Below are 11,577 nucleotides of genomic sequence, written 5' to 3'. Positions count from 1 at the left end.
AACTTCCACATTTATTTTATGCATTTTATTGCATCTCATTCACATTATATTGTTTTTAAGGCTTTATTTATTTTATACTGAACAATAAAACAACATACATTTTCATCATATTTACATCATATAACAACATGCAACAAATTTTCTAACTATATTTATTGAAATCTCATTTTATTCTCAAAATTTTGAAAGAAAAAGATTTTATACTGCACCCATTTTACTCAATTACAGACATGTATATATGAATTTACTCAACTTCAATCATATAAGTGGGTACAATGTTCTAGTTGTTATGATAGCTTAGCATCACAATAATGCATTCCATATATTATTTTCATTAGATATGGTAAATTAGACTAGATTAACTTAATTTGAAAAAGCAATACATCTTTTGCCTATTTATGTGATTGTTTTCTTGTAAATGGGTTGAATGTTCCAACAAGCTATTATATGCCTTATGTGATTTGCTTTTTTGCATTTATTATAATAATTATGTGTTGTATTATTATAGAAAATGATTTTAGTACATGTGTTTATTATGTTTCGTGGTGAATGGATTGAGTAAAACCACCATTATAGATTTAGTGATATAGAAGCAAGAGGAATTATAGTGTCACGTTATACAATGTACGTACAATTGATGGAAAGAATATCTTAGGTTATGCCAATTTCTCTTTCTAAATTTGATGTCAAAATGGAGTTCACGCTTAAAGCATACGATCTAATGTAGCATGTTCTAGTTATGACAAATGATGATGTAGATTGTTTTAAAAAAAAAAAACAAGTACTAGAGTTGAGTTAAAGATCCCTATTTTCATTACCTATAAGCAAAAATAGAAATTGGCGACACCTATTAATGTTTATGACTTACCTTAGCTTTAGGCCACATGGTTATCCACAAGAATCTACAGAGCCATATGTTGGAGGTGAAGTTTTAAGCCTAAATAACTTTGTTATTAGATATCAATTACTGTCTAAAATTGTTATTGATATGCAGCCTAATGATAGGAATAAGCTGAATTTGGAAAATGTGAACATTAATTTGTTTAGATGATGATTTCATTAGGACAATAATAGCTACTGATCTACACGATCTGAACATATATTTCAAACTCGTAGGGTGTGTTTGGTGTTATTTTTGAATGGTATTTTTGTTTTTTGTTTTATAGTATAGAAATGACTAATGTTTAGTGAAAATAAAAACATGTGTTGGTAGCTTGTTTTCACAGTATCTAAAAATAAAAAAATGAAAATATATTTGATTGTTTGTTTAAAAGTATGAATAAAATGTAAGAGAATAAGAGAATTGTTTAATATTTATTTTAAAAATATGTATTATTGTTGTGAGTTATTGACTTGATGATAAGATTATATTTTTAAAAAGTGGTCTTTTATTGTTATAGGTATTATTTTTGGCTGAATATACTAAAATAACACAATAATAATATAATATACATTATATATTATTTTTATGTTTTTATATCATTAAATGTTTATTAAATTAGTATATTATGATGTATCATTTATACTTACATTATAGTCATTTAAATAATTTACAAAATATATAAATACATGCATAAGCTATAATTTTAAGAAACATTTATTTATTTCATTTTGTGCATAAATTGTAAACCAATACGATTGCTACTCGAATATTTATCAAATCATTTATAAAAGGAAAATGATAAGTGAACACAATGACGACAGAGAAAAGATAGAAATGACAACCACTTGCTGCCGTTTTATTCACTTATCATTTCATCTTCATGGGCCCACAATTACTTTTAAAAAAGTAAATATTAATAAAAAACAAAAGAGAAGCTCGAGAAGGATATCAAAACAAACATTATCTCTTCTCAACCTTTTCTACCTTATCTTTAATTATCTTTCACAAAATCAGTTTTGCGATTTTTTTATATCTTCTCTACCATCACAGAACTGGCTAACCAACCTTATCTCTTCTCTACCGTGACTTCGCCAACTAACCTTGCAGATTTTCCTTTGCCGTCGATGCAGCACAGAGCCAACAAATCTACGAATTTTGCAGACTTTCTTTTGCAAATTTCTTTTGTCGTCACCTCTCACTCATACACTCTCTCCCTCTCACTTTCCTTCCATAAAGGAATTGTTTTTGTTCGTTAATTTGTTTGATTTTGTTTAATATTGTATTTAATTAAATTTGATTAAAACTCAAATTAAATTGTGTTTAATATTAAATTCCAATTAACCTTACAGATTTAATTTTGTTTAATATTTGTTTGATTTTGTTTAATATTCGTAGTTAATTGAATTTAATATTCTTTTACCGTTTTTGCTTACTGTTGTGTTTATTTGGATGGGAATAGTGCTAGGATTACAATCAAATTCTTAGATATAACTTTTGAACCTTAAATAGATTTATAGATACAACAAGATTAAGCTGTAGTTCCCGATTTTGGCACATTAAGGTCTTAATTGCTAATATTTATCCCACTTGTAGGATTAAGACATAGTTCATGATCCTGTATTTCGAGTGGATACTATATATTGTAGTGTTTCAAGACTGTTACATTTTTGTGCTGATGCAATACTTTATGATTAGGAATGCAAATATCAATTTGCGCTTATGATATCAATTTGATGTACTAGATTGTGAAAAAATCAATTAACATGTCTATTTTGGGTTGTTGTGTATTATTTGATTTGAATTTTTTTCAATATAGAAACAAAATGCCTACTCAAACTTATTATGTTGTTTTCAAAGGACGAAAGTAAGACATATATGATTCCTAGCCTGAATACCAGAAGCAGGTAAATGGATTCAAAGGTAATGCTTATCAATGAGTACAAGGGCATGTCTGAAAAATTGCCAAAGACATCTAATATGGTAGAAACTACAAAATGTATCGTGGAAACATGCGAAAAGTGGGGTGCAAACTAAAGTGCCTACATGTGACAAAGATATACAATTTGATATAGCCATAAATGATTGTAGTATTTTGCTTATTTTATCCATTGTATGTTGTATTTTAGGAATAATGATTGCAATATATATTTTGCATAAATGAAGAGATTGTACCATTTGTTATGCTGAATTGCGATATGTAAATAAAATTATTATGAGAAATTATCATTTGTATACCCTTAGTTTACTTCATTATAAAAAATACTACAACACTTTGAGGGTGTATCAATCGTCCACCCTAAATTGACAAAATGTATCAGCTAACCACCAAATCATTAGTTGCCGTTTAAGTATGATGACGTTAGAAGGGTAATTTGGTCTTTTTATATAATACAAGTGATAAAAAGAGAATTTAAGGGTATACAAGTGATAATTTTTAAGGGTAAAATCATTAATTCACTGTAACTCTGTTAACTTTCAAACGACAACTAACGGTTTGGTGGTCGGCTGATCCATTTTGTCAACTAAGGATGGACGATTGATACACCCTCAAGGTATTGTAGTATTTATTATAACAAAGCAAATATAGGGTATATGAATGATAATTTCCCAATTATTATTATTTCTATTGTCATTTGTGTTGTGTGTTATTTAAATTGCAACTATATTTATAACCACTGAGGTTCAAAGATTTACATTTTTGTAACCAGTTATAGATAGATATTTAATAGATTCAGTAGTACAACAAATTGCATTTCCCACATCAGCTAATTTGTAATAAAAACCACTTGTGGGGCAACGTCGCTTTCATGGAAAAATAAAAGCATCACGTATACATACATATATATAGTCTGAATAGGTAAAAAGTAGTAGTTGCTTGGCAAGTGATTTTTGTTTTTGGATTTCAACAAACCTCATTATGTTTGCAATTGGTCAGATATGTAACACATCAGGGCCATGAGCACTATAATCCATTAATTCATCATTAATCAATCATTAGAATTTAAAAAATTTAAAGTCAAATCTAGCCTCTATTTGCATATCTATTGCCACTGGTTTTGTTTCACTTTTTTTTTCTGCTATTGAATAAATCCATATATAACTTCTCTCCATTATTCCTTATGACCGCTTTTTTTTATGTTATTGAAATCGAGCAAATGCAGAGCTAGAAATGTAGGTGTCAGTTATGTGATAAACAACTAAAAGAGATGCAGATAGAGTTCTGACCTTCCACTTTAATCATTATGTTAAAACCATTATCCAATAGCAGAAAATAAATTTTTACTTATTCACGTATGTGCACTATTATATATTCATTTTTTAAAACTTATTGTGGGCCCATAACGGACGAGAGAGAGAGGACAGGAAACAGCAGCATGTGTTGTCGTTTCTATCTTCTCTCTGTCGCGGTGTTGTCTAAATAGCATAACTCTTTATTTTTTTAAATATAATTGTTATAGTGTTATTGAACAAATGTGGTTGGGCCCATTTAATTTATTATACTAATGCATTAGTCAAACTAATGGGTCCCTCAGTGAACAAATAGAGAACACATTTAGAAATACCAATATGGCCTTCTTTGCTTTTCTTTGCAAATAATGAAGAACGAGAATTATTTGTTTCCTATTACTGGCCCATTTTTTGAAAAAATAGCTAACAAAACAAGTTTTTTGTGTTTCCTTTTTTTGAAAAAGTAAAAATATCAAACTAAAAACGTTACCAACCATAATTGCCATCTTGAAAGAAGAGCATTCCCTTACATATTGATTAAACTAGTTTATGTTGTCCTTAGTCCTTTCCAAGTAATACATTACCATTTATATGTATAACATAGAAAGCTTAACTATTTTCATATCATCATCTGAATCAATGTTATTGAACATGGTTGCACAATTTCCATATAAGATTACATAAATGATTTTATAACCATTGTAAATTTTCTAGTATCAGACTCGTATGTTATATTGCAATTGCAATGCAATTACTAAAGCAAACTTCTTCATTGAGAATCAAAAATTTGTTTTTTCAATCCTAAAGCACAATGCCTTATGGTTTAATATCACTCCACTAAATAATATCCAGTAAAAAAAGGTAGAAAACTTTAACCTTTTGACATTACAAAAAAAAAAAAAGCTGATGCAAGAATGCTTGAAAACACCCTTTTACACCTCAAATTATTTTTTTTTGATGTCTTGAATTGCATCTAGTGATGACCAATTAAAAATCTTAGTTTTATTTGATGTCTTCAATTGCATCTAGTGATAATCAATTAAAATCTTAGTTCTGTTTGATGTCTTCAATTGCTTCTAATGATGATTGCTTAAAACTTAATTTTGTTTGATGTCTTCAATTGCATCTAGTGATGATTATCAGAAATCTTTTCTTTGAAACAATCAGACTCCTTGAATTTTGGTTCCATCTACTAAAACACAAAGATAATTTAAATATATGAGACATACGACTAAAAATTTGCATAATAATATATACCAAACTGGTCAAACAAATTATATGATCTACCAGCTCAAGTATTCATTATACGACTACAATCGAGTAATTTGGTTGTAGTGACCTTTAAATAAAGTATAAATAATTCTTTGTATGTAAGCATATGTGATCAATTATATTAAAAAAAAGGAAATTATCATTCTTATACCTTTAGATGTTATGTTATAAAAAATACTACAACACTTTGAGGGTGTATTAATCGTCCACCATAAGTTGACAAAATGTATTTGCCGTTCACCAAAACGTTACTTGCTGTTTAAATAGGATAACGCCAGAGGGGTAATTTGATCTTTTCATATGATACACGTGATAATAAAAGAATTTAAGGGTATACAAATGACAATAAAAGAATTTAAGGGTATACAAGTGATAATAAAAAAATTTAAAGGTATACAAGTGATAATAAAAGAATTTAAGGGTATACAAGTGATAATAAAAGAATTTAAGGGTATACAAGTGATATTTTTCAAGGGTAAAATCGTCAATTTGCTATAATTCCATTAACTTTCAAACGGCAGCTAACAGTTTGATGGTCGGTAGATAACTTTTGTCAATTTAGGGTGAACGATTGATACACCTTCAAAGTGTTATAATATTTTTGATAACAATGCATTTATAAGGTATACGGATGATAATATCCCTTAAAAAAAATACTTCAAATCCATCATTAATTTCAGGTTATATTTTTTCCACAAAAAATGCACAATGTGCAGGTCTACCAACAATTGCAGTTTATGCTTTTTCTACCAACACAACATGCTAGTCGAGTATATTATTAATTAAATGACTAGATTGAGGTAATTAGGTAGAATATCTAGTATTGTATCTGTCAAATTGGGCAGAATGTCCACATGCTATGTGTCAGACCTATAGCCATAGAAGTGTGAACAAAAGAACTAAACCATATGATAAACAGTATATTTTCACCAAGGTCTTACAATTTAACTACATTCCTACATAACACTTGTAAAACATATATTAGAATTTGGCACAAAAAATCCAAATATATGTCTACACAACATCATCTAAGATTTACAGGACATTATCATGCTGCTCATAGTCTATCCACTGCACCTCCCATTTTATAAAGGCACCAGAAAAGCAAGCCCAATGGGTAACTATAAAGCTATTGATTTTTTCTTTTCTTTACCATAAAAGATCATTTCAATTTAAAAGCACTTCAAGAACACCAAAGATCAAGTGCTTAGTTAAGTAATTTTCAATATATGAAAACTATATAGCATCCCAAAGTAGTTTTCACAAGCTATGCCATTCATCAAGTTCCAATAACAGCTTATAATTTAAATTGTTTCAGTTCAAGATCTCCTCACTATCGAGCTGAAACCATCCCGGCATTATTCACTTTTTTACCTAATAGCGCCCTGCCCTCCTTACTTTCCGAACCATACACTAGTTAGCATATTGATTCTCATTACATCTCCTTTATCCAGAAGGCCAGGAAAACATGCTCAAAGGTCTCATATCAATTCTTGAACAAAGTCATTTTCACAAGAATTACTCACTAAAGGAAATGATATTTAGATTTAAACACGTATAAAAAATCAATCTCAAGAATTCATAAGCTCGTAATCAAGCAAAACAATTTCGGTCTCCAATCCATTAAGCTAAAACTCAAGGTCTATAATTCCATGGCTTGAATAACAAATTATGTAAAAACAAAATCCAGGAGTTCTACAAAAACTTTTGAGATTGTCAGACAATATAAGAAGAATAAGTCTTAAATGACATGCTAAGATCACCGCCAAAAGTTTGTTCAAATGAAATTTTACAAAAAAAAGTTTAAAAAAACACTTTAAATGAAATTCTTTAAAAAAGATAGTGCTTCTCTTTCTTTAATAAACACTATCTCATTTGAAAAATTTTATTTCAAAAGTCAACCTTTAATTTTATATTATATTAATATTTTATCTTATAATTCTTGGATGGAGGAAAATATTATAGTAATTATTATTTTGATGAAAAATTTTTTGATTAAAATAATATATAATTATTTTATTTGAAAAATCATGAAAAGGGACTTACCTTTCTAAACTTCTCTTTACCATATCTAGCACGTTAGTAAACAAATAAATACTTTAAAGGGAAAAATTAGAAGAATTTTTGGATGATGCTCCGATCTTGGAAAGTTGATACCAATGCCAACTACCACCAAAATTCACTAATTAGGCAACTATAAAAGTGAATCAACATTGGATATGAACCTGGCGGGAGGATATGCCGACAATCGAATTCTGAAATTTTAAGGTTTCTATGATGAGTTGAAAGAATTGCATACATGTAACTAATATTCTACATTGATATACCAAAAACCAATTGGTATATGATTTTTTCTAGATAAACACCAAGAAATTGCAATATGGGCTGCTGCTTAATTACAGAAGAAACTGTGGCAATAGAAGAGAAAGCGACAGGATGAAAATGAATCAGAAAATGGTATCGATCGTAAGTTTTCTTTTGGGAGGAACTTTCTCGACAATCTGTTTTTGCCGTTCCATGAAAGTAGAACCCTTGTTAGCAAACAATCTCCGTAGGTTGATCACCGAAAGCTCGTTAAAATTAGCGACTGCTAAATCAGCCTGGACTAGATCATACCTGCATTTCAGAATTACAAATAATATTAACAAAACACATTTTTGGCCACTCAGCAATTGAAAAATAAAGTGGTTGAAATTTGAATACTCACGCGCGATGAGCACCAATTAAGCCTACAGCCATCATTGTACAGTTGTGAGCAGCTGTTATGGCTCTAGGGTCATCCTCAAATACCACGCACTTCGATGGTTTCCGATCCAGCTGCAAAAAAATTGATCATGTAGATCAATACAAATATCAGAACCTATCTGGTCAATCTCCTACACATGCATTGTGTCATACCCCAAATTTCATGTTTTCAAGATGAAGCCACAATGGAAGACATGCACATAAAACTTTAAGATGAATAATTAAGCTTACTCCCCAGCATACCTTCACAGCTGCAGAAAGAAATCTATGAGCCATTGACTCCATGCCATCTTCCTCAGACACTATAGCCTGAAAATCCAAAGAAATCTTGATCACCTTCTCTTCTTTAATGCATTTATGGCAAACCAAAAGTTTGTTCTCAATCAGTCAGATTTTCACTTCAAACTGCGTCAAGTCTCTAATATGGTTGACATGACAATTGGGAAACAGACCAAAATGAGACCTAGATTTCAAATGGAGACCATGAAACTGTTGCATATAGAATGACACAGAGAAATGAAGTATGATAATAAACAATCCGATTACTAGGCAACTAGTACAACTTGCTAAATTAATATAAGAAATCACAACCGGATATATCTCTTGCAGGGCCATGTTGATTAATGTGTCAACAAGTAACAATTATTATCTCCATCAATAAAATAATTTGATTGCTTGAAGATACCAACCTGAAAATACTTTAGAAGTCCCATTCGCTCTAAGGCTTCAACCATTTTTCTTCGATCAAGACCTGAAACAACAGCACAAGGGATGCGAGCTGAGGACACAGCATCCAGCCATTCTTGTAGCCCCTCCATGGGCTCTGTAACCTGAATGAAGGAAATTGTGAACATATTAAGTTTTGCATCTAACAAACAAACATAATAACTAAGACAGGACGAATAAAAATGAGCTCTCACTGAAAGGAGATTATCATAATATAACTGCGTAAGCCTTGACTTCAACCTATCCAGTTCACTTTCTTCTTTACCCCAAAGCAACACCTGGATATTTTCAGAGTGGTAAGATATAAGAGATATAAGGTGCAAAAAGTAGACGAATGACAGAATCACATGCAGAAAAACATTTATACCAAGATACAGATAAAAATAACCAATTTTTAGGGTAACTGTAACTTCATTTTTCTCACTCTCTCTCTCTCTCTCTCTCTCTCTCTTCTATCTACTTGTATGAGATTTACATTCTTGTGGTAATGGCAGATAGAAAATGGTATGGAAGCTTATTTCTCCCAAATATATATATATACACGGAGACAGAAATTCACGCACACACAGGGACAGGAAAATGTTGGGACATACAAAAAACAGGGTCAACCAACAAGCAACAAAATACAAATTCATACAATATATTACATTAAGGAATCCTCAAATGAAATCATCATTGGGTAATTCCATGCTAGTGAATATGTTACACAACTGCTTGACCAGATTTATCGGCAAAAAGGCAAAGAAATGGATTACGCATTCCAGTCCAAACAAATCAAGAACAACAGAAAGAGCTAATGCCTCTTTGGCAAAACCAAGGCCTAAGCAAATGGATAACCCTTGAGCTCCACCTTATCAGTATTAAAAGTCATAACAAGAAACAATCATAAAGTGCATATCAGAGACAACATTCAGCACCATAATGGGATGATGTGCACGTTAGGACCAAAAAAAAAAAAAAACAAAAATTCTAACATGACAGAGAATTTCAAACCTTATGTAGAACATGGTCAGCACCTGCATTAAGTATCTGTCTGAGCACATCACCTTCTTGAGGAATTTCCTTTCCTGCAAGAGCATCAATGTAACCACCTAAGTAATATCAAAGTGCCTAAGACAATTCAGATTCACCCTCTTAGGACGGAATGCAAGAAGAATTCAAGCCTTTCAACTGCATAAAACAATCCAGAATATAGAATCTAACTTAAGAAGAGAACCCACTAAATTAAGCGCTTATGGGAAAGAAATATGACTTTTTTCAACTAGCTTCCAATCCCATAATCAAGAAAAAACTGACAGTCCCGAGACTTCATTACCTAACTAGCAATATTTTCCCATTTGTCTCCCCAAAGAGCTATTTACCAAGTAGAATACGTGATTGGTACATATATTGAGCTATAAACTATAATGATTTTTATTTCAGGACAAACTAATGTGAGAAAATTGACAGGAAAAGATCGTTACATACCCTCCTCAAAGGCAAGCTGCTTCCAAGCATTCAACTTCAGAGCTCGAGTATCAGCCTGAAACACATTCCACATGCAGTTAATCCACTACATCATATCAAGCATCTCCCATCAACCCACCACACTCAGATAATTTAACACATTTAAGTCATTACATGACTCCTCACAAAACATGAGCAAAGATTAAAACTTTACCACCACATCCCAAGAGAAAATGAGCCCATAGGCTTCATCCGGCTTCATGGCATACCGAATCCGTTTAAGAAATCCTTCCTGTAATCTATCATTCAAAAAATCCTGTACACGTAAAAAAGAAAAAATTAATTAAATTCTTAATAAATAAACTAAACTCTTTTATTTCAACCATAACAAGGCAGCTAAATTGACTAATAAGTATCAATAATCACAGAAATTACTAACCACATCAACTTTTAACGGCCCATCTTGTCTAAAAGTCTCAAAACCTTCACCATATTCAGCTCCAATAGCCTTAAATACAAACAAACACACAAAAAAACTTAAAAATGAATCTTTTACACCAAAATAAATCATTAAAGAAAATTTAAAACAAACCCAGAAACCATAATCGAGCTCTTTTCAAACCTATATAATAATCCAACAGCCAGAATTTATTAAAAAAAAAAGACAATCCATTATAACACAATACCTCTTGCATAAAAAGCTTGTTGGGTGTAATTGGAAACCCATTAAAGGATCCATTTTCATCAAAGCCACAAGCGTTTTTAATCACCAGACGTTTAAATTTCTACAAAAATAATAAAATAGCATTGTTATATTAAATTAAATTAAAAAAAGAAAGTAACTGAAAAAAAATGAAAATGAAGACAAGCAGCAGACCGATAGTTTGAGCGTTGAAGGGAAGAAAAGCTGATGTGCAGAGCTGAGAGCAGGTCTTGAAGGAATTAGCAAAGAAGTGCTTCTGATATTGCTGTATGTGCAGTCCATTTGAGGCATTGCTTCGAAGATGGAGGGCGAGCTATATGAACTTCTAATTTTGCAATTCATTTTAATTTATTTTTCTTTTGCAAATAATACAAAATAATGATAATAAATAAGCGGAGGGCAGCACGTGTAAGGCTCACGTGGAATTCATTAAGTTACGTGACATCTTAAACTTTTTTTCTTTTTAAGAAACCCTGCATCTGATGTTGCCACGTGTGATAACAGTAGATGCGACCTCATTTAAAAGTGCTGAAACGACGTCGGCTCTAACATTGCAAAATTAAGGGGAGCAATC

At 31.0% G+C, this 11,577-nt stretch overlaps 1 protein-coding gene across 2 annotated transcripts; it reads right to left on the bottom strand.

Moving 5' to 3' along the window:
* Positions 1–7,593: 7,593 nt before the first annotated feature.
* On the bottom strand, positions 7,594–11,353 carry LOC18044127. 2 transcript variants are annotated; one of them, XM_024186717.1, is made up of 11 exons: positions 11,178–11,353; positions 10,987–11,085; positions 10,740–10,808; positions 10,515–10,616; positions 10,322–10,376; positions 9,848–9,945; positions 9,049–9,132; positions 8,818–8,958; positions 8,372–8,437; positions 8,091–8,200; positions 7,594–7,999 (listed from the first exon to the last, which is right to left on the bottom strand). In XM_024186717.1, the coding sequence occupies exons 1-11, from the start codon at positions 11,343–11,345 to the stop codon at positions 7,831–7,833; spliced, it is 1,161 nt and encodes a 386-aa protein (XP_024042485.1). In that variant the 5' UTR covers positions 11,346–11,353; the 3' UTR covers positions 7,594–7,830. The 2 variants fall into 2 exon arrangements, with proteins under 2 accessions (XP_024042485.1, XP_006435871.1); XM_006435808.2 differs by having other exon boundaries at positions 9,848–9,921.
* Between the last annotated feature and the right edge of the window lie 224 nt (positions 11,354–11,577).

Source organism: Citrus clementina, unplaced genomic scaffold, assembly GCF_000493195.1.
Source record: "Citrus clementina cultivar Clemenules unplaced genomic scaffold, Citrus_clementina_v1.0 scaffold_4, whole genome shotgun sequence".
NCBI classification, from domain to species: domain Eukaryota; kingdom Viridiplantae; phylum Streptophyta; class Magnoliopsida; order Sapindales; family Rutaceae; genus Citrus; species Citrus x clementina.
This window is presented reverse-complemented; position numbering and strand designations above follow the sequence as displayed.